The sequence below is a fragment of the Lissotriton vulgaris genome, chromosome 4_1, assembly GCF_964263255.1.
Source record: "Lissotriton vulgaris chromosome 4_1, aLisVul1.2, whole genome shotgun sequence".
NCBI lineage: Eukaryota > Metazoa > Chordata > Amphibia > Caudata > Salamandridae > Lissotriton > Lissotriton vulgaris.
The window spans coordinates 1,803,778,952-1,803,803,400 of NC_141691.1; the positions used below are offsets into that span (position 1 = coordinate 1,803,778,952).

At 45.6% G+C, this 24,449-nt stretch overlaps 1 protein-coding gene across 1 annotated transcript in view; it reads left to right on the plus strand.

The window, feature by feature from the left end:
- LOC147724582 (fibrocystin-L-like) overlaps positions 1–24,449 on the plus strand; it is a 2,246,326-nt gene that overhangs the window by 11,642 nt on the left and 2,210,235 nt on the right. Inside the window, exon 2 of the mRNA XM_086918063.1 lies at positions 6,809–6,892. Within this exon, the coding sequence (XP_086774189.1) occupies positions 6,809–6,892 (84 nt within the window). The remainder of the gene's footprint in view (positions 1–6,808; positions 6,893–24,449) is intronic.

The following is a 24,449-nucleotide window of genomic DNA, read 5'->3' on the forward strand; positions in this document are numbered from 1 at the left end:
GAGGTGGCGCGGCAGTCCTGAGGCCACAATATGCTTGGCGGGACTGCCTTGTTCCGCTAAGCATATTACAAGTTTCCTCTCTGCTGGTATCATGAAAGTTCTTACTTCATGAACACCATGGCAGAGAAGAAACATGGGTCCCCTGTGCCTGCTCTGCATTTGGATGCACACAATGGGGGTACATCAAGTGTCCCCCTGTGTTCATGCACCCTTGTTCCGGCATGGCATGGACTTTCAAGTCCATGCTGTTTAGGAACCTTGTTTGACATTCCCATTGCGGTGCCTTTTTCAAAGGCACTACAACTTTGAAAGGTATAGAGTAAAAATATCGAGTTTTTAATATCGACTACACATAATATTGAGTAAAAAATATAGAATGGACATAATATCGACTAGACATAATATAGACTACCAAAATATCGACTTGAAAATTTTACTATCGAATAGAATGGACATAATATCGAATTAAAAATATAGAATGGACATAATATCGACTAGACATAATATAGACAACAAAAATATCGAATTTAAGGTAATTTGATATTAATTTTTATTTTTTGTGTAATATAATTCTGTAGCGGGTTGTGGGTTTATAGGGGAATAGGGTGGGAGGTAATTTCATTATAATTAATGAAATATGTTATTTTATTTATTTATATTTATTTAGAATTAATTGTTAATTAATTATTAAATGGTAATTAATTAAAATATAATTGGTAATTAATTTTAATTGATTAATTGATGAATATGTTAATTTTAGTAATATATTTCCTGTAGCGGGTTGTGGGTTTATAGGGGTATAGGCGAATAGGGTGGGAAGTAATTTAATTATAATTAATTAAATATGTTATTTTATTTATTGTTATTTATTTAGAATTATGTGTTAATTAATTATTAATTGGTAATTAAATTAAAATATAATTTGTAATTTATTTTAATTGATTAATTGAAAACTAACTTACTTTTATTACATTATTTTCTGTAGTGGGTTGTGGGTTTATAGGGGAATAGCTTGGGAGGTAATTTAATTGTAAGTAATTATATTTTCTAAATACTTTTTTGTGTCTAATTTTTATTTATTTTTATATTGAAAGTTAATTTATTGGTAATTGGTAAATAATTAGTATTGGTAGGTAATTTTTAATATTAGTTAATTTTTATTTGTAATTTTAATTGATTAAATAATATAATTTATAAAATTGTAAAATATTTTAATTATTTTGAAATTGGTATTAATATTTATGTTATTTATATTTATATATGAAGTATTTACTTTCCCTACTATTGCACTCACTGTATTTATTTATTTATTTATTTTAGGTTTTTATAGAGCGAGTAGTCACCCAAGAGTGTCCCAGCGCTAAACCTCAAGCTCCTGATGGCTGAAAGTAGGGGATGTCGAAGATTTAAGGGAAGAGGAGGGTTTTGAGAGACTTCCTGAATCGCAGGAGGTTTGGTTCAGATCTGAGACTCAGGGGGAGCGCGTTCCATTTTTTCGCTGTATTGACTGAGAAGCGGCGGCCACCTGCGCGGGCCTTCTTCACCCTGGGAACCATGATAAGGTTTCCATAGTCTGACCGAAGCGCTCTCGTAGGTCTGTAGGGTGTGATCCAGTTGTTGAGGATTGGTGGACCTGCGTTGTGCAGTACCTTGTGGGCCAGGCAAAGGGCCTTGAATATTACTCTTTCCCTGATCGGGAGCCAGTGTAGTTTCCTCAGTGCAGGTTTGGCTGATGTTCTGGCTGGAGTATTCGTAAGCAGTCGGGCTGCGGCATTCTGGGTTTTTTGCAATATTTGGAGAGTGGATTCCGGTGCTCCCAGGTAAATGGCATTGCTGTAGTCCAGCCTGGACACAATTAGGCCTTGGATCAGCAGTAGTCGGGACTGGAATGGGAGTAGGGAGAGCACCTTTCTGCATGATCTGAGTAAGCCATAGCAAATGCCGGCCGTTTTTCTTGCCTGTGTTCTGAAGGTGAGATCTTTCTCTAACCATACTCCCAGACTCTTAACTTCCGTCTTGGGGGTAGGGGGTTCACCCATACAGGCGGGCCAGATGTTTGGGGGAAGATTCAGAGTTTTGTGCCCTTGGAGCAGGATCTCCGTTTTTGACCCATTTAATTTTAGGGCTGAGTCGCTCATCCATTGATGGATATTGGAGAGGCAATCATGGAGATTGGAGGGCTCTAGCTTGGGGTGGGAGAGAGTTACCACCAGCTGAGTGTCGTCAGCATAACTGACGATGGTGACTCCAAATGGGGAGACTCCTCCAGTGGGGCCATGTACACGTTAAACAACGTGGGGCTTAGTGATGAGCCCTGTGGCACACCACACCGGAGGGGGATGGAGGGGGAGCGACTTTCACCTTCCCAGACTTGGAAGGAGCGTTGGGAAAGAAAGGACGTGAGCCATTTCAGCGCTGTGTCTTTCACTCCGATGTTTTCTAGGCGTTGGGATAAGACCTGGTGGCTGACAGTGTCGAAGGCCGCACTCAGGTCCAGGAGGACCACTGCCACTGATCCTCCTGTATCGAGAATTTCTCTGGTCTTCTCTACTGCTGCGAGGAGAGCGGTGTCAGTGCCCTGACCTGGTCGAAAGCCCGTCTGTGAGTTCTTGAGGAGGTGGTTGGTTTCCAGGAAATGTGACAGCTTTTTATTCGCCAGTTTCTCGGCGACCTTACCTATCCAGGGGAGAAGAGAGATTGGTCTATAATTAGATAGATCCGCAGGGTCTAGCGATGGTTTCTTGAGAAGCCCTTTTACGACTGCCTCCTTCCAGCTTAGAGGGACTTCTCCTTGGGCTAACGAGATGTTGATGAGGGCGGTCAGCTGGGGCACTATGGTGCGGGTGATATCTTTGAGGAACCTTATGGGTACTCCGTCACTGGGGGCGCCACTCTTGGTTGATGCAAGTGGGAGTGGAGTGGGAATAGTAATTTTTACCCCTACGCTATCCAACCCTTTCCCTACTGTTGCACTCACTGGAGTGGGAATAGTAATTTTCACCCCTACGCTATCCAACGTTTTCCCTACTGTTGCACTCTCTGGAGATGGAATAGTAATTTTTACCCCTATGCTATCCAACGCTTTCCCTGCTGTTGCACTCTCTGGAGTAGGAATAGTAATGTTTACACCTATGCTATCCAACGCTTTCCGTACTGTTGCACTCACTGGAGTGGGAATAGTAATTTTTACCCCTACGTTATCCAACGATTTACCTACTGTTGCACTCTCTGGAGTTGGAATAGTAATTTTTACCCCTACGCTATCCAACGCTTTCCCTACTGTGGCACTCACTGGAGTGGTAATAGTAAATGTTATCTCTACGCTATCCAACGCTTTCCCTACTGTTGCACTCACTGGAGTTGGAATAGTAATTTTTATCTCTACGCTATCCACCGCTCTCCCTACTGTTGCACTCATTGGAGTGGGAATGGTAATTTTTACTCCTACGCTATCCAAAACTTTCCCTACTGTTGCACTCACTGGAGTGGGAATAGTAATTTTTACCCCTACGCTGTCCAGCGCTTTCCCTACTGATGCACTCTCTGGAGTTAGAGTAGTAATTGGTACCCCTACGCTATCCAACGCTTTCCCTACTGTTGCACTCACTGGAGTGGGAATAGTAATTTTTATCCTTACGCTATCCAACGCTTTCCCTACTGTTGCACTCTCTGGAGTAGGAATAGTAATTTTTATCCCTACGCTATCCAATGCTTTCCCTACTGTTACACTCACTGGAGTGGGAATAGTAATTTTTACTCCTACGCTATCCAACACTTTCCCTACTGTTGCACTCTCTAGAGTGTGAATAGTTATTTTTACCCCTACGCTATCCTATGCTTCCTCTACTGTTGCACTCTCTGGAGTGGGAATAGTAATTTTTACCCATACGCTATCCAATGCTTTCCCTACTTTTGCTCTCTCTGGAGTGGTAATAGTAGTTTTTCCCCTCTCACTATCCATTGCTTGCCCTACTGTTGCACTCTCTGGAGTTGGAATAGTAATTTTTACCCCTACACTATCCAACGCTTTCCCTACTGTTGCACTCACTGGAGTGGGAATAGTAATTTTTATCCCTACTCTATCCAACGCTTTCCCTACTGTTGCACTCTCTAGAGTGTGAATAGTAATTTTTACTCCTACGCTATCCAACACTTTCCCTACTGTTGCACTCTCTAGAGTGTGAATAGTTATTTTTATCCCTACGCTATCCAATGCTTTCCCTACTGTTACACTCACTGGAGTGGGAATAGTAATTTTTACTCCTACGCTATCCAACACTTTCCCTACTGTTGCACTCTCTAGAGTGTGAATAGTTATTTTTACCCCTACGCTATCCTATGCTTCCTCTACTGTTGCACTCTCTGGAGTGGGAATAGTAATTTTTACCCATACGCTATCCAATGCTTTCCCTACTTTTGCTCTCTCTGGAGTGGTAATAGTAGTTTTTCCCCTCTCACTATCCATTGCTTGCCCTACTGTTGCACTCTCTGGAGTTGGAATAGTAATTTTTACCCCTACACTATCCAACGCTTTCCCTACTGTTGCACTCACTGGAGTGGGAATAGTAATTTTTATCCCTACTCTATCCAACGCTTTCCCTACTGTTGCACTCTCTGGAGTGTGAATAGTAAATTTAACCCTCTCACTATCCTACGGAAAAAATATTGTATATGTTTTGTTAATAATATGTATATGTATATGGCTCGTGAACAAGAGGAAATCTCCTCGAAACGCGTCGAGTGGAGCTATAATAAAAGCTCGTTAATCTGCACAAGCTGGCCCGGACATTCCTTTTTTACCTAAATCGATTCTTGGATAAGCTTTTGATATATATATATATATATATATATATATATATATATATATATATATATGTGTTTTAAAATTCTTTTATTTTTATTTTTTTAAAGCTTAATAATTATTTATTAATATTAATTTTAAGTTTATTTAAGTATTTTAAGTATGTTTAAATTAATTATATTTAATATTATATTACTTTAAAATTACATTTGATATATTAAAAAAATTCAATATTTTGACTGTGTATATTTTTTCCTATTGATATTTTGGAGTCGATATTTTTGTACGTACCTGTTTGTAGATAGGAAGTCGATATTCTGGCATTCTATATTTTTACCTCAATTTTTTGGCAAGTCGATATTTTGACTGTCGATATTCTGTCAGTGATCCACTTTGAATGAGTCACCGCAGCGGGAACTGCCACACCGCCTACCCACCAGACCACTTTTAAATTTCATTCTGACAGTCGGGTGGCAGTGACTCTTGGCGGTGCGGGGGCATGGCAGTGGTGAGCCACCCATCCTTTCACTGCTAAAAGTCATAATCAAGCCCTCAACCTACTGTCCGACTAAGCCAGCTTGAACCACATGTTGACTTTAAGCATCCTTCTTTGTTAATAATAAGCTTACACTGAATGGGGCTATACTGTAATGGCTGTGCCCATTAACATAATAACAAGTCAAAATGCAGAATTGATGGTCATGATGAAATCAGCATTTTTGCATGTGCCCTAAGAACTTTGCACTTTCTATTAAATATAAAGAAAAGCTGATACCAAGCATGGAATGAACCTAGACTAACAGAGTTAGCGTGGTCACAGTGTTCACAGCAGGCCATAAGCTGCAACTACCATTTCACTAAATGCCATGGGTAGCAAGGGTTGTTCCCTATTGAGTTTGGCGGGAGACATGGACCCATGGTCTGTCCATGTGCAAAGCCTCTTGTCCAACCGCAACTATGCATGGCCAGGGCCATAAACAGAGGAATTTGGCCATACACTGGTTTGAACTCAGGGCTTCGCCATATACGCAATGGCATGCTTGCAAGCCACATGGATTAGCCTCATGGTCGGTTATTCTCAGGCCCATCGGTCGAACCCACTATGCATGGATGAAGGCATGCACAAAATTGGTTGCGCAGAGAGTGCTTTTAATGGTTTAAAAAAATGCATGGAAATCGGCTGTGCTATATCATCAAAAGAAAAATCACTGAAAAACATTGTTAAGGGTGAGTAATGGTTTCTTAAGGTCATAAGATATTAACATGTTTAAAAAGCGTCAGAAATTACAAAACCTAAAACCCCCGGAAATCAGATACTGCCTCCTGTGATAGGAGTGTCTGCATTTGCAAAGTAGAAGCCATCCCTGAGAGACAGATTGTACCTTGTTAATCTGGGCACTCATAACATAAGGGAAGTGGATGCTGATTCAAGGGACCACCACAGGCTCCCTCTATTCCATTCTTTGAATGCTAACCTTATTTGTAATTGAGCCCCTGTCTCTTGTGTTCTATGGATGTGAATAGCAGGTTGGAGGCGTGCTGTCCCATGCAGGCCTCCGGCCTGCATTTGTAGATTTGTTGAGCTATGGAAAAAGAATACTGTCTCATTAATGTTAATTGGTGGAAATTTGGCAATCCTCCTGCATGATCATCTTCTGAGTAACTCATTGGTACATCCATTACAATTCAAAATGAAGGCATGGTTACTAAGAACATCAACTTTCTTTAAACATGATCTTTTGCACTTCTGGGCCTGTAATATATAAGTAAAATGCTATTAAATTTTGAATCAGAATTGTCCAAAAGTGTTGATGCAGAATAAGCTCCATGGTGAGTCTACATTAAAATAGACAGGAACATGCATTGTTTTCCACCTGTTTTTGTCTTTCTAGTTCTCAGATTTGTTTCAAGCTGTAAATGTTATTTACATGTTTAGTACAATCATACTAGTTCCTTGGTATGATGTTACTTCTGAAAATCACATTTACCAATGTTTTCTCTTTGCAGCTGGGCAGATTGCTAGGATCACAAATATCCAACCCAGGTCTGTGGGCAGGAATGGAGCTGTGCGAATCACCATCTCAGGAGAGGGTGAGTTATGACAATTACCAGCAATTTTATCTGGTTAATAATCCTGGTGGTTAACAAGATGTTCACGAATTTCACATCAAATCATAGCAGTAGATCAACAGATGGTGCACAGTATAAAACCGCCTACAATCGAATGTTGTCAGGCCATTTCCGGAAACCTTGCAGTTAAAGGAAAAATCTGACATGGAAAGCTTGCCTCCTAATATCTTTAACTCAGGAATCACCTAGCTAAGCAGCTAAGGCCTAGCTCAAAGGAAGTAGTGTGTAGTGAGGGGCTTGTTACAGGATAACACAATTATCAACATTGAAGTAAATATTTAATGCATAGCCTAGATTGTTATTTTTTATAAAAACAGAAGCACTTTCATGAAAATGGTAAATAATGAAATACAGGTTCTCAGAAATAAATATCCAAACAGAGAATCAGGCAAGTCAACAAAGCAAAGTGACATCACACAAGAAATACATTAGCAACACTAGGAACTTTCATTACATGTACACTAACTGATCATGAACTCTGAGCTGTTCATCATTATGTAAGGATATTGTTAGAAAGGGGGTTTCTGGTTGGCTAGGGTATGCACCCAAACCAGACGGAACCCACCACTTTAGTCAGGGCAAGTCATATACACACCAAGATGACCTCCGCTCACCCACTTGTAGCTTGGCACAGAGCAGGCAGGCTTATTATCAGAGGCAATGTGTAAAGCATTTGAGGAGCACACTCACACAGCAGCAAAATGATGACACACTAGAAGAGACCCCACACAGAGGTATATAAAAATAGTTTTCTATAGTGTACATAACACAAGATCCAAAATGGCATTAACAAAATACTTTGCAAGTAATGGGGAGACACAAACTACAGATGACCACATTCAGATGCCCGTGAGTGTGCAGTGAAGTGGCCAAAGCCAAGCACAGCCCTTTTAAAGCCCGGACAACTCCAAGGTTACTTCGGACCTGGGCGTCTGCCTGGAAGAAGAGAAAGAGTGCTCCTCGGCAGCATTCTGGCTGGGAATTCCTTGAAAAGGGAGTTCCACAAGCCCATTAGATGCTGGCGGAATCCCGGAAAAGGGGTCTTCCACAGCAATGACTAGTGATTTCATTGGGGGGGGCAAGGCAGGACCCGGATCAAATAAGCATGAGCCTTCTTGTAGCCCTGAAAACAGGTATAAATGCCACCTTGGAATTGGCCTGCACTGCTGGCGAGTTGTGAGGCAGGGAATATACCAGGAACACATCATTTATCGTGCAGCCTCAATTTTGTTTTCCCAACTGATACTTGATCCCACAAAGTGCATCGTGCTGGGTATCTCCTCAAGCCACATACTGAGTGATAGACGAGGTGCTCCCCACTTTGACTTGAAGATGGAATAATCAGCCCACGGGGTAACCATTCACAGCTCCATGATTAGCCCACCACTGCTTTACTCCCATTAGAGAGAGTCCCATGGCAGAGATGCTCAACTGCAATATTTTGTTACCCTGAGATTAAAATGCCAGAGAGCAAGCCAACAAACCCTCGGAGAACACTTGGGGGCACACAGGAAGCAGAAGGCAGGGAGGCCAGTACAGGAAGTCAAGTTTGCAGAGGGGCAGTCTCTCCAGGAGCCCAGCAGCAAGCAGGCCAGCACAACAAAGCAAGCAGGTGAAAAGGTGGTTCCTCCAGACAGCACAGCAGTCCTCCTGGCAATGTGCAGATTGTAGATCCAGCAGCTTCTGGTTACACATGCTGTGTTTATAAACATGGGTTCAGAGCCACAATACCTACACCCAAAAATATTTTGATAATGGGACAACTTCAAAAGAGCCATAAGAATTGTGCATCAATTCCATTAGCCCAGCCATGGCTCCAGATAGTAGTTAGGGGAAAAATCACCCCTTTGTGAGAGGGCAGAACACAACCTATACCAATGTTAAGCATGAGCCTGCCTCTACCTCTCCCAGCCCAGGAAGACTATCAGTATGCAGATAAATGCAGATGTATCCCTTGTCACACCGAGCCCATCCTGTGTTTGTGGCTATCTAGAAAGTGTGCACAAAGTTTAGCTGTCACCCAACCCAAGCATGTATTGCAGACAGTCTGAAAACCACAAACACTTATATGCACAGGGAAATGCCCACTACTAAAAGTGGCATATCTATAATAGTAATGTGAAGTCCACCTTTACCAACACAAAGGATCTACCATTCTAAACATACCAAACATGGCAACACCACTCCTTTATAATCAGGAATTACTACTTAAAAGTATATAAGTGAATTACCAATGCTAGCCTAGGAGATAAGTAGGCATCATAGCAGTGAAAAAAGGTAATAGGCTGTTTGTCACTACCAGGACAAACAGTTACATAGGGCTAACTAGGGCCTACCTTAGTGGTGACCTAGGTGTAATAAAGGGGGAGTGTAAGTCCTGGCAAATAGCTTTAATTAGCAATTCAAAGTAGCAGTAAACTGTGCAGGAAAGCCCTGCAGTACCAGGCATGAGACAGGTTAGAAATTCGACGTTTGTGGGTGGCACATTCAGTACTGGAGGCCCACTAGTCGCATTTAATGTACAGGCCCAGGTTGCAGAGTATACCACTTTACCAGGTTCTTACAGGTAAATGAAATATGCCAAACAGATGTGAACCTATCATACCTTGGATTACGGGGAGAACATATGCACTTTAGCACTGGTTAGCAGTGGTAAAATGCCTAGTGTCCTAGTGACCTAAAGTCAACAAAAAGATGTTCAGAAAAATAGGAGAAAGAAGGCAAAAAATGGGGGTTAACCCCACAGAAAGGGCTAGGTACAAAAGATATGGAGGAAGGGAGTCCTTCCCCTAAACAGTACTGCCTTTTATGCTGTTCTCTACTTGGTTGTGCTGCTAGGAAGATTACAATAATGACACCATGTTATTGATGCAATCTGTGAGGAATTAAAATTAGATTGTAACAGGAAAAAAGTGAGTGTCTCATTGTTCCTGGCAAAGATTTATGAGATCTAGAGGTAGGCTTTGCCAGTACCTAGAAACTCAAATAGTGAAATTTGGTCATTGAATTATTTTACAGTGGCGACAGAACTTACAGCTCAAAGGGACAGAATGGTATCTCACTAATACGGGGAATTGGGGTGTGGTTGCATCGAACAAAGGGCACACACAAGGACCAATCAGAGCCCCTTCGTTATTCTGGTTCTAACTAGCATGCAACTCCTAAATCAACAGCTTTAGCATTCTGGAACGCACAGAGAAAGTCACAATTTAGAAGCATAATAGTGTAACTGGTTAGCTATTACAAGGGTTCTTCTTTAATGGAATGGAAGGCTCTCACCGACAGTTGACATGCTTAATAAAGATAATAATTAGGTGTGACCCTAGCTGGGCAAGTTGTCAAACATTTTTTTCCAGTGGACTGAAATAAATGAAACAATTGATGGATATTGTTTCTTGATAAATAAATCTTGCTTTTATGAGCTGCTCTGTTGTAGGACCATGAATTTATCAAATTACCTTTATGTACACTTTAGAGTGTATTGTTATTCTCGACAGTAAAGTTAAAATCAAATAAATTTTCATATTAAGATAAACTATTAACCTTCATGTTCCCAGTTAACATGTTTCCACCAATTCATTGTGCCAGATGGTTGGTGAATGGCATTCATCAGGACTATTTTTACAAAGGCACATGAGAGCCTACAGGAGCCGCCACCAGCATCACTTGCACAGCATCCGGTGAACTTCGGACAATCATCCTTGTCTTCAAGAAGTATCGGTGCGCCGCTTGAACAGTTTTATCAAGTTCACATGCTATCATTTACCACTGGCACCATCACATCATAATACTATAATAAAGATCATCATTATTTCTCAACATCCCAGCCATCCATTTACCCGCATAAACCCATCTAGTGCTGCTCCCGCATTGAAGTATTTCCACTCATATTGGTCAAGCAGCATATTAACCAATTTCAACCTTGATCTCCACGATTGAACTCTCCATCACTTCGAAGCCCTGGTGATTAAGCATACAGGTCCTTGCAGATCCAGGAACATTGTGGCCTACATTAAAATTTCCTGACGAAGGCGTCCACACACGCCGAAATGCGCGTCAAATTAGATACTAGCTCAGCCACAACTTTTTATTGGATTGATTGCATTTATGTATTTTTTAACGTATGACTATTTTTCATGTATTGTATGATTTGCACACAAGTGTGATCATTAATCCGTTTTTAAATGTAATTTTTTTATAAAGTGTCTATCTCAAATAAAAACTATTTCCTGTACATGTACTTGTTAGCTTGAAATGGTCTATATATCTACACATTCTTTTATTGTTTATCGCATTGTAAACTGTCTAGGAAGATACCCACATACTGTTTTTCCGTGTCCTAGAAGACTCTAATTGCCAGGGGGTCCTTGTTTTTTCATACATTCATCAGGACCATACAATCCCCAAAGCCTCTCGCCTTGTTTTAAGGCAAGGTTAATGTAATAGTTTGGCATCATCCCATCGGAAAACTGTTCAAGTGCATCCCATATGTTCACAAATCAAACAAGTCAACTTTGGCAAATATTCCTCCCACAGTGAGATTTTTGGCTAGAATGGGGCATTCCCTTGTTTCCAAAATGCATTTTGGGCTCTGTTCTTTTACATTACACCTGGAAGTACAATCTCTAGGTGTCCGCACTGGTACAGCATCCTGTGTGTTGTCTAGATGGATCTAGCAGGCAGAAGAGCAAGTAGGAGTGTGTTCTATCTTCCATCTCACAAGCACTATTTATTCAAAAAATACTATTTTTAATTTAACATGTTATCCGAAGTCATTTTGAGCAGTCACTTGCTTCCAGTCTTTCTGAGGTATGTTATCATTATTAAAATCTCAGCTTAGTTATAGTTAACAAATGTTCCCATTTAAATAACGGAAACACAAATGTGGCATGTAAGAACTTCAGTGAAAAACGTAAGAGATGGTACAGTTAAACTGTTAGTCAGATACTTCCATCATTATTCAGTATATTGTTATGTTATAGGTTTTTATAAAATGCATGTTCACCAAAAGGTCTCTTGGCGCCAGTATAGGGGCAGTAATAAAATCCATTATTTAACTACTATATGCCTGAGAAAAGATATTCATCTGCAGTTTGCTGTACCCTTGTAAGCCTAGTGCAGGCCCTGTATTCTACAAGTTGAACATGTAGATGTATATATTAAGCAATTAAATAAACATTCAGACCCTCAAAGTTCTTCACTATTTGCTTGCGTTGTTGAGCCAATTAGCAGTGCTTAAGAAGGGTAAGCTCTACTGTCTTGTGGTTGAAAGTGATTAGAATTGCAAAAAACACAGTTGATGGACAAAATGTAGAACAATGTCATACATTCACCCCAGTACAAGGATCTGGGCCTAAATCCATCGTTTTTTTGCACTCCACACCACCCTGGGTTAGACACTGGCTATATGCAAATCAGCTCTGACCCTGTGCCTCATGGGAACAGTCCAGTCCGAACTACCAAGCCATGTCTTTCCCAGACCGGAATCAAGCATCCAAGGACCGGTTTCTGGCTATCAGCCTTCATTCAGCCTGGATAGCTTGACTCCAGTGGTGTGGAGAGCCTGGGGCTCACGTCTGAGCATACCCAGCCCACTCGGGGTGAAAATTGCAAAAAACACAGTTGATGGACAGAATGTAGAACAATGTCATACATTCACCCCAGTACAAGGATCTGGGCCTAAATCCATCGTTTTTTTGCACTCCACACCACCCTGGGTTAGACACTAGCTATATGCAAATCAGCTCTGACCCTGTGCCTCATGGGAACAGTCCAGTCCGAACTACCAAGCCATGTCTTTCCCAGACCGGAATCAAGCATCCAAGGACCGGTTTCTGGCTATCAGCCTTCATCAGCCTGGATAGCTTGACTCCAGTGGTGTGGAGAGCCTGGGGCTCACGTCTGAGCATACCCAGCCCACTCGGGGTGAAAATTGCAAAAAACACAGTTGATGGACAGAATGTAGAACAATGTCATACATTCACCCCAGGACAAGGATCTGGGCCTAAATCCATCGTTTTTTTGCACTCCACGCCACCCTGGGTTAGACACTGGCTATATGCAAATCAGCTCTGACCCTGTGCCTCATGGGAACAGTCCAGTCCGAACTACCAAGCCATGTCTTTCCCAGACCGCAATCAAGCATCCAAGGACCGGTTTCTGGCTATCAGCCTTCATTCAGCCTGGATAGCTTGACTCCAGTAGTGTGGAGAGCCTGGGGGTCACGTCTGAGCATACCCAGCGCACTCAGGGTGAAAATTGCAAAAAACACAGTTGATGGACAGAATGAAGAACAATGTCATACGTTCACCCCAGTACAAGGATCTGGGCCTCAATCCATCGTGTTTTTGCACTCCACACCACCCTGGGTTAGACACTGGCTATATGCAAATCAGCTCTGACCCTGTGCCTCATGGGAACAGTCCAGTCCGAACTACCAAGCCATGTCTTTCCCAGACTGGAATCAAGCATCCAAGGACCGGTTTCTGGCTATCAGCCTTCATTCAGCCTGGATAGCTTGACTCCAGTAGTGTGGAGAACCTGGGGCTCACGTCTGAGCATACCCAGCCCACTCGGGGTGAAAATTGCAAAAAACACAGTTGATGGACAGAATGTAGAACAATGTCATACATTCACCCCAGTATAAGGATCTGGGCCTAAATCCATCAATTTTTTGCACTCCACACCACCCTGGGTTAGACACTGGCTATATGCAAATCAGCTCTGACCCTGTGCCTCATGGGAACAGTCCAGTCCGAACTACCAAGCCATGTCTTTCCCAGACCGGAATCAAGCATCCAAGGACCGGTTTCTGGCTATCAGCCTTCATTCAGCCTGGATAGCTTGACTCCAGTAGTGTGGAGAGCCTGGGGGTCACGTCTGAGCATACCCAGCCCACTCAGGGTGAAAATTGCAAAAAACACAGTTGATGGACAGAATGTAGAACAATGTCATACATTCACCCCAGTACAAGGATCTGGGCCTAAATCCATCGTTTTTTTGCACTCCACACCACCCTGGGTTAGACACTGGCTATATGCAAATCAGCTCTGACCCTGTGCCTCATGGGAACAGTCCAGTCCGAACTACCAAGCCATGTCTTTCCCAGACCGGAATCAAGCATCCAAGGACCGGTTTCTGGCTATCAGCCTTCATCAGCCTGGATAGCTTGACTCCAGTGGTGTGGAGAGCCTGGGGCTCACGTCTGAGCATACCCAGCCCACTCGGGGTGAAAATTGCAAAAAACACAGTTGATGGACAGAATGTAGAACAATGTCATACATTCACCCCAGTACAAGGATCTGGGCCTAAATCCATTGTTTATTTGCACTCCACACCACCCTGGGTTAGACACTGGCTATATGCAAATCAGCTCTGACCCTGTGCCTCATGGGAACAGTCCAGTCCGAACTACCAAGCCATGTCTTTCCCAGACCAAAATCAAGCATCCAAGGACCGGTTTCTGGCTATCAGCCTTCATTCAGCCTGGATAGCTTGACTCCAGTAGTGTGGAGAGCCTGGGGGTCATGTCTGAGCATACCCAGCCCACTCAGGGTGAAAATTGCAAAAAACACAGTTGATGGACAGAATGTAGAACAATGTCATACATTCACCCCAGTACAAGGATCTGGGCCTAAATCCATCGTGTTTTTGCACTCCACACCACCCTGGGTTAGACACTGGCTATATGCAAATCAGCTCTGACCCTGTGCATCATGGGAACAGTCCAGTCCGAACTACCAAGCCATGTCTTTCCCAGACCGGAATCAAGCATCCAAGGACCGGTTTCTGGCTATCAGCCTTCATTCAGCCTGGATAGCTTGACTCCAGTAGTGTGGAGAGCCTGGGGCTCACGTCTGAGCATACCCAGCCCACTCGGGGTGAAAATTGCAAAAAACACAGTTGATGGACAGAATGTAGAACAATGTCATACATTCACCCCAGTACAAGGATCTGGGCCTAAATCCATCGTGTTTTTGCACTCCACACCACCCTGGGTTAGACACTGGCTATATGCAAATCAGCTCTGACCTTGTGCTTCATGGGAACAGTCCAGTCCAAACTACCAAGCCATGTCTTTCCCAGACCGGAATCAAGCATCCAAGGACCGGTTTCTGGCTATCAGCCTTCATTCAGCCTGGATAGCTTGACTCCAGTAGTGTGGAGAACCTGGGGCTCACGTCTGAGCATACCCAGCCCACTCGGGGTGAAAATTGCAAAAAACACAGTTGATGGACAGAATGAAGAACAATGTCATACGTTCACCCCAGTACAAGGATCTGGGCCTCAATCCATCGTGTTTTTGCACTCCACACCACCCTGGGTTAGACACTGGCTATATGCAAATCAGCTCTGACCCTGTGCCTCATGGGAACAGTCCAGTCCGAACTACCAAGCCATGTCTTTCCCAGACTGGAATCAAGCATCCAAGGACCGGTTTCTGGCTATCAGCCTTCATTCAGCCTGGATAGCTTGACTCCAGTAGTGTGGAGAACCTGGGGCTCACGTCTGAGCATACCCAGCCCACTCGGGGTGAAAATTGCAAAAAACACAGTTGATGGACAGAATGTAGAACAATGTCATACATTCACCCCAGTATAAGGATCTGGGCCTAAATCCATCAATTTTTTGCACTCCACACCACCCTGGGTTAGACACTGGCTATATGCAAATCAGCTCTGACCCTGTGCCTCATGGGAACAGTCCAGTCCGAACTACCAAGCCATGTCTTTCCCAGACCGGAATCAAGCATCCAAGGACCGGTTTCTGGCTATCAGCCTTCATTCAGCCTGGATAGCTTGACTCCAGTAGTGTGGAGAGCCTGGGGGTCACGTCTGAGCATACCCAGCCCACTCAGGGTGAAAATTGCAAAAAACACAGTTGATGGACAGAATGTAGAACAATGTCATACATTCACCCCAGTACAAGGATCTGGGCCTAAATCCATCGTTTTTTTGCACTCCACACCACCCTGGGTTAGACACTGGCTATATGCAAATCAGCTCTGACCCTGTGCCTCATGGGAACAGTCCAGTCCGAACTACCAAGCCATGTCTTTCCCAGACCGGAATCAAGCATCCAAGGACCGGTTTCTGGCTATCAGCCTTCATCAGCCTGGATAGCTTGACTCCAGTGGTGTGGAGAGCCTGGGGCTCACGTCTGAGCATACCCAGCCCACTCGGGGTGAAAATTGCAAAAAACACAGTTGATGGACAGAATGTAGAACAATGTCATACATTCACCCCAGTACAAGGATCTGGGCCTAAATCCATTGTTTATTTGCACTCCACACCACCCTGGGTTAGACACTGGCTATATGCAAATCAGCTCTGACCCTGTGCCTCATGGGAACAGTCCAGTCCGAACTACCAAGCCATGTCTTTCCCAGACCAAAATCAAGCATCCAAGGACCGGTTTCTGGCTATCAGCCTTCATTCAGCCTGGATAGCTTGACTCCAGTAGTGTGGAGAGCCTGGGGGTCACGTCTGAGCATACCCAGCCCACTCAGGGTGAAAATTGCAAAAAACACAGTTGATGGACAGAATGTAGAACAATGTCATACATTCACCCCAGTACAAGGATCTGGGCCTAAATCCATCGTGTTTTTGCACTCCACACCACCCTGGGTTAGACACTGGCTATATGCAAATCAGCTCTGACCCTGTGCATCATGGGAACAGTCCAGTCCGAACTACCAAGCCATGTCTTTCCCAGACCGGAATCAAGCATCCAAGGACCGGTTTCTGGCTATCAGCCTTCATTCAGCCTGGATAGCTTGACTCCAGTAGTGTGGAGAGCCTGGGGCTCACGTCTGAGCATACCCAGCCCACTCGGGGTGAAAATTGCAAAAAACACAGTTGATGGACAGAATGTAGAACAATGTCATACATTCACCCCAGTACAAGGATCTGGGCCTATATCCATCGTATCGAAAGTGATTAGAAGCCACTCCTAGCCATAACACCCTCCTCAAATGAACAATAATGCAGACAAAATGTTTGGGAAGATTCATGGATGCTCTGACTCTTAACATAAAACTTGATTTAACTTACTGGAGATGTTGGTGTGTCGATCAACATATTTTTTATTTGGTTGCTTTAGTTCAATTGACATGTATTTATTCTGTCAGGATTTTTTTACAGCCAGCATTTAGTTTCACCAAATCCTAAGGCCCAGCTGCGGCACATGCAGGTAAGAGTGGTGGGGCAGTGGGGCTGGGTGAGGAGTAATTTCGACAGATGACGACAAGGGAAAAATAATTAATGATTTAATTTTCCAGGGAAAATTAATTATTAATTTAAAGTCCCCTTGTGGGCATCAGTCGAATAACCCCGCCCACCCCAGCCCAGCCACACTGCCCCATTGCTCTCACCTGTATTGGCGGCAGCTGCAAAGGCCGGTAGATCCACTTCTTGATCAGTACTCACCTGTGTAACCTTACGGGCATGGCTATGTATTCAGCTCCGCAGTCGAACAGTGTTAATATAGGATAACATTACATTCCCTGTTTTGGTTTCTCTTCATATATAATACACCCTCTCCTTTTTCCATTGCATGATTTTAAATACTGAGGCCACTCTCTCCGGCAATTTTTGAGGCATGGAGTAGTCCAAAATAGCCTTCAACATCCTGGAATTAGACCAACTATGTCACCCTAGAGGCGATTGGCCATGTTTGTTTAACACAAACTTTGAGGGGGCAACTGACAGCCTACACACCGTATCATCTGGGAGTAGCACCCTATCGGTCGTTGTTGAGCCCACTTTCAAGGGCTGGTTGCCCCGAACCCCAACCTTTAGAATCATCAACAGGGAGAGACACCAACTGGTAGCCATAAATTTACTTAAGAGTTCATATAGATTCACAGAATGCTCTAGTCCATTTAAAAAAGTTTTTTGGGGGGGATAATGTAATCCTGAGCAACACAACAAACAAATAGCCAACACATTTCGCTCTTTCAAAAAGAGCTTCTTCAAGGCTAGAATTAATTATTGGATGATTAATTATATGGGCATCCTTCTATATATCCGACAAAGAGCACATCATCAGTTACTGGCTCAACAAGAGTCAACATGTGTGGGAGGGGCGTAACTAAGGAGCCAACATGGATGGCAGTGTGAGCTGAGAGCTCCGCGCCAACCCTGTCATTTATCCTGTTTGGGGGCCGATTTTGCTGCTGCAAATGCATCTGGTGGCGTGCCATACCTCTCTGTAGGTGCTGGCGCCGCTTCTTGGCGGAGGCGATGCTGCTGCCGAGGACCAGGAGCAGAACTGTGGCGGGACCCCGGTCTCTCAAAATGGCGACGGTTCCGGCTGCAGTGAGTGGATCTGCAGAGGAGCGCGGCTGATGCCTAACTAGACGACAGAGCAGGAGATCAGACCGCTACCACCGATTGCCTAGTGCTGAGGAGATCCTGATGCGAGCTGGAAACAGGAAGGCCATGGTGAGTTTGGAGCGGCTGCGGAGAGAAACAGGGCTTACCCCCGCCCCTCTCCTCCCGGTGGCGCATGGGGTGCCCGAGGTAGCAGCAGCAGACAAGGAGGAACAGCGCTGAGCCCCGAGCGCTGTGGGAGTGGTCTGGGGGTATCGTGTAGAAGATCTCCCCGGCCTGGGGCTGAGGACGGAGCAGGACGCGGACAACTCACGGTCTCAACATAGCCGCCATTTTCAGACCACAGAGGAGCGGCACAGCTGTGAAGAGAGTGGCTCTCAGGGCAATAATTCACTGGCCTGGTGGCCGGTTTGATGGTGGAGAGGCCCTTGTGAGTGTGGATCTGGTAAGACAGGACTGGGCGCTGGCGAGCCACTCAGTAGGCCCCAGGACAGTTACTCAGGGACTTAGGGGACTGACTGAATTACTACCTGTGCGACACAGGGAGGTGGCAAAAAGTCAGAAGCGGAGGCCCTGGGGGAGAAGAGAGCTATCTGGAGCGGGCCTTTGAGCTAACCATCGGCTATGGAGTGGTACGTTCAGACTTTGTCCCTGGCAGCCTAGGGATAATGAACTTCACCTGATAGCTGCGGGTACACGCACCCAGTGTGGCGCCAGGGCAGGGAGCAGAGACTGCCCTGGAAAAAACAGCATACAGCCGGGTGATATTGCAGATGCCCTAAACACTCTTCACTAGGAACGTTGCTCTTGGGATAGGGCTTGTTGCGTCCATTGCTTTGGGAACCAGCGTTGAGGAGAGACCCTGAGAGTGGACCCACCTGGGGGACCAGGTGACTGGTTGAGCACCTTAACCGGCAGAGCCACGATTGGTGAAGGGAACCCAGGAGAGTTCCCTGAGAGCATTGAGGGCTGTGGGGTGACCGGCCTCTACTGAGAAGTGTGGGGGGTCATCGAGCAGCATCACTGGCGGGAGCTGGGGACTAGAGAAGAAGCGGTTGAAATATTTCATGGTCACTGGACCTGGGGGGAGGACAATAATGGAAAAAACGCAGGGTAAGCAAGGGAGCGCACCAATATCAGTGGGGCTGGGCCTTCTCCGAGCAGACCATGCAAAATTGGCGGACTGGGTAAAACAAACCGTAGCCAGTTTGGAAGTTTTGGATCCAACACACAAGGAGATTGAGACACAGATGGGAGAAGTGCATCATCGCTTGGAAATCTTGGAAATGAGAGCTGAGGATGCTGAAGGGCCGAACTGAAGGAACAACATATGGGTGGTTGGTCTGCCGGAAGGAGTGGCAGAATCCAGTCTGGTGGACTATCTGGAGGTGTGGTTGCGGTCAGAAGTAGACCCAGAAGGATGGTCCACTTTCTTTACCTTGGAGAGGGCACATAGGGTGCCGGCACACCCATTGAATCCTGGGAGGCCACCCAGACCTGTGGTGGCACTCTTGCTCCACTACAAGGACAGAGATCTGCTTTAGTATAGGGCACGCTCTGTAGGCCCTTTCAAGGTGGATAATAGTAGTGTGGCGTTGTTTCCCGACTATACCTTTGATGTGCAGCGACAGCGATCCTCCTTCTTGGATGTCAAGAAAGCACTCTGCATGGAAGGTTTACAATACTCACTGATGTTTCCGAGTGGCCATGAATGGTAAAACCTTTTTCTTCAGCACTCCTGAGGAAGCATGGGACTGGCTGGAGACCTACAGGGTGGGACAAGGAGAAGCTGTTTGAGGCCTGGGGGCTGCCGAGGGGGTGCTGTGCTCTCATTGGCCATGGCGTTCAGACACGTAACGGTTCCCCTCCCAGAGGCCAACAATATCTCAGACGGAGATATCTCAAGAACAAGGACCGGAATTGAAGAGAGCATATGACTCTGAGAAGGGGTCAGCTGGGTCAGCATCGGAGGATCGAAATCAGCGAGCGCCACTCTGCCTCATGTCACACCAGTAACTGCAGGTGAGTTGGTTGATGCGCAGGAAAGTAATACTTTTTCCAGGACTGGGTGGTGCTGTTGTGTATTGACACTCCTCCTTTGTGTTCTGATAATGTGGAGGGTGCCGTGATGGTGGGATGGGTGCGGGTGGGGGGGCCTTGGGTGGTGCTCTGTCAACTTGGGGCATTGCAGTAGGAGCTGTGGCATTACTGAGAATGGGGAACGGTGCGAGACAGTTGAACAAGGTTGATTCTGAGGCATCTGGCCCTTGGACATCTCCCCTGGTATTAGCATTAGCGATTTCCGGTACCTACAGAGGAAGCAATCTAGTTGAGAATTTGGATGGGTGCTGCTTTGTTCGGACCTGTTCTGGGGAGAGATAGTTGGGGAATGTTGTGCACAGTGTTTGGGGTTATAGGGGCTGCCAGTGTGTCCATGGTGAAGGTGCAGAGGTTCCAGGGATTAGAGGACCACTATGGGGACCTTGGTTGATTTTAAGTGCCTCGCCTGGAATGTGAGAGGGATGCATACAATGCGGAAGTGCCACAAGGTGCATGCTTATTTGGTGTGGAGGGTGGTACATATAGCTTTCCTGCAGGAGACCCATATTGATTGAGCGGAGAGCAGTGCACTCAAGCGAAGATAGCAGGGGCAGGTCTATTGCACAATGTACTCAGCTTTTGCCTGTGGAACACTGATAGGGGTTCGAGCGGGGGTGCCCTTCCATATGACTCGCCAGTTTGCTGACCCAGAAGGGAGGGTCATAGTCGTGGGGGAAGACTGAATGGTTTAGACGTAATGTTATGTAGCACATACGCCCCTAATGTTGACCAGATGACCTTTTTTAATCACCTGTCAGGGAAATTGGCGCCTTACTTGACTGGCTCTGTGATTTTAGGAGGAGATTTTAACTCCATAACTGATGTTGTTATGGATAGATCGCATCTGCCGTTGCCAAGGCCCCTGTACATAGAATATCTAAGACCAAAGAGACTGGCAGGACAGGTGGGGGCTGGTGGATACATGGCGAATACAGCATATTTAGGATCGTGACTACTCTTTCTTTTCTGCTTTGCATGACCTTCATTATCGCTTGGATGCAATGTTGTGCACACTAGACATACATACAAAAGTACTCAACAGTGGGTATTTGGCTAGAACAATATCGGATCACAACCCTCTTATACTAATGATTAGGTGGGCGCAGGAGAGACCTGCAATACTGATGTGGCGCTTAAGGCCAGGGATGCTGGTGGACACTGTTTTCCGTGGGGACATAGAAACGAGCATGAGCAATATTTTGCTAAGAAGGAAGGGACTGCATTGGAAATAGTGATAGAATGGGACACTTTTAAGGTGGTGGTGAGGGGAATGTGTATTGCCAAACAGGCGGGTGTAAGGAAGACATTGCTGCGGGAAGTGGAAGCAGCATAAAATCGGCTGCGAGGGGCAGAGAGAGAGCGGCCTGAGCGCCCGGAAGTGCCTGATGAACTATTGGGGGCAAGGGAGGAAGTGGCGAGTCAGATAGAGAGGTTGCGCTGTTATGATCACAGGGCTTACCTAGCACGGGTACGCGCGGAACGGGACAAGGCAAGTACGCTGTTGGCTTGGCTTGCTAACCCAGCACCCTGTGGCATGCCTATCCTGGAGCTGAAATCTTCATTGGGAACACCGGTCTACACCCAGAGAGGGATTAACGACCTGTTCCTAGAATATTATGATGGGTTATATAGGAGTCGCTCGAGGAGCTCTGATGATGCACATGAGGAAATTGTTGCGTGTGTAACATTGCCCCGACTGGAGGAGGAACAAACGGAGCTACTAGGGCAGGACATCACACTTGGGAAAATACGAGGGGCCATTAAGCATAAAGAGACTCCAGGCTCGGATGGCCTGCATATTGAGTTTTACTTAACTTATATTGACATACTTGCTCCAAAATTGTTGATGGCTTATAAAGAGGCACGGGCAGGGGGGTTTCCGATTTCTATGAGGGAGGTTATTGTCCCACTTCCGAAGCCGGAAAGGGACACATTAGACAGGTAGGCGTACCACCCGTTATCTATGTTGACGTCTGACTATAAGATATTAAGCAGAATTTTGGCGTTTCGGCTCCTACCTCACATGGTACATTTGGTCCAACGTGACCAAGTGGGTTTTATTCTAACCAGGAACATGGCTGTTAATGTACGGCGCCTCCTTCGTATCTTGGAAGCAGATCACGGGGGCACGTGCTGCGGTGCTCTCAGTGGACATAGAAAAGGCATTTGGCATCCTGGAGTGGCCATATTTATACCACGCCATGTGTGCATTTGGCCTTGGGGAGGCATTCGTGAACTGGACGGGATTACTGTATGGAAACTCGACAGCCAGGGATGACAATATCCTCTCCCTGCTCAGAAGGTCGGGGAACGCAGCAAGGATGCCCACTGTCACCACCGTTATTTGCATTGGCCATTGAGCCACTGGCTGTACAGGCTAGACTGGGGAGCCATTACCAGGGCCTGGCCATGCGGGGCGCTGAACAATATATATACCTATTTGCTGACGATCTACAAATTCTCTTGGCCAATACGGGAGTGGCGCTGGAAGGAGAGACAAAAATGTGAGGGTGTTCGGAGAGATTTCGGGGCTGGGGGTTAATTTGGAGAAGACCTGTCTCTTCCCAGTGATTCAAATAGTGGCAGGCCCTGTTCGGGTAGCAGGAATTCGGTGCGAACCATTGTGTTTGCCCTATCTTGGGACTACTATGTATAATGCCCCTGTGGATCTGCTGGAAGGGAATGTGGGAAGGGCCTTCGTGGGTCACGAGGCAACCTGTCTTTTTGGAGTACTCTACCACTCTTGGTTGCCGGGAGGGTGGCGCTCCTGAAGATGGTGGCACTCCCCGCCTGCTATATTATTTTAGGATATTGTCGGTTTGGATACCAGGGGCAATCTTCAGGCAGATCAGATCCATGGTTAGCGGTTTCTTATGGGGAAATGGGAGAAGGCGGATGGCGTGCATACCATGATGAAACCCAGAGCGGATGGGGGACTACCGGTACTAAACTTTGAACTATATTACTTGGTGGCTCAGCTGCATTGGCTCACACAGGCAGTGGGTCGAGAATTTCAGGGCCCAGAGGGTCAAGAGGGTCGGTGGATCCTGCGTCATGTACTCTCATTTACCATATTGCAACAGCCCTTGCATCTTGGATCGCTCACTGCTGAGGAGCGCATGTTGAGATAATGTTGGAACTGGAGCCAATGCAGTGCCAGCATTAGTCGCCCATATGCACCGAGATCCCCCATGGCATGTGCACTGCACTCCTACATGGGTGGGGCTAGTCGGCGCTAGAAAACTAGGAGAGGATGGGAGTCCAGGTCATAGGGGATTTATACGAAGATGGGGTGCTACTGATTTTTCAAACATTGCAGGAAAGGTATGACCTGCAGCAAGGGGATTATTTTCTGCATGCAGCCCTGGTTTCAGCTATATGGCGCCACTGGAAGGAAGGGCTTTCTGAACCGCGGACTTCTATGGCATGTCCATATGTAGTTATCGCGGCAAGGACATTTAAGACAATTACATGTTTCGAAAGGCCTGCAACCACTGACAGAGTTGCAGGGAAAGTGGGAGGCAGACCGTGGGAAGGAATTACAGGAAACATTGTGGGCCCAATTAATTTGAAGGGCCTGGAAGAGTACCCGGAATGCCAGGTTTCAATTAATACACTTCTTTATATTGCATAGGGCTTTTTTAACCCCGGCAAAGATTAATCGATATTTTCGGACGGGTACCACCCAGTGCCTGCACTGTAACTTGGGGGGGGGGGGCAGAGTTATGGGAGAACACAAACTATCTCAGACGATAGTCTGAGGAGGGAACAAGAGGCAGTAGGGCGCTGGGAGATGGTCAGCCTCCAATCAGATATGTATACCACAGTAGAGACCGCTCCTAGAGTATGACCAAATGAAATCAAATCAAAGTGAGGTGCCAAGTGATAGTGGGGCAGCTCACAAAAAGTGATGGACTGGCATCACACACCACCAGGTGTCATGCTTCATCATCTGCCAGTCCTCACCCTCCAGAAACCGCATTTGGTGGAGGGCGGGCATGCACCTGGAGACAGGGGGCAGAGTTATCTCATATGCTGTGGACTTGCGCAAATTGGGTACATACTGGAAGGAGGTAGTTGAACTG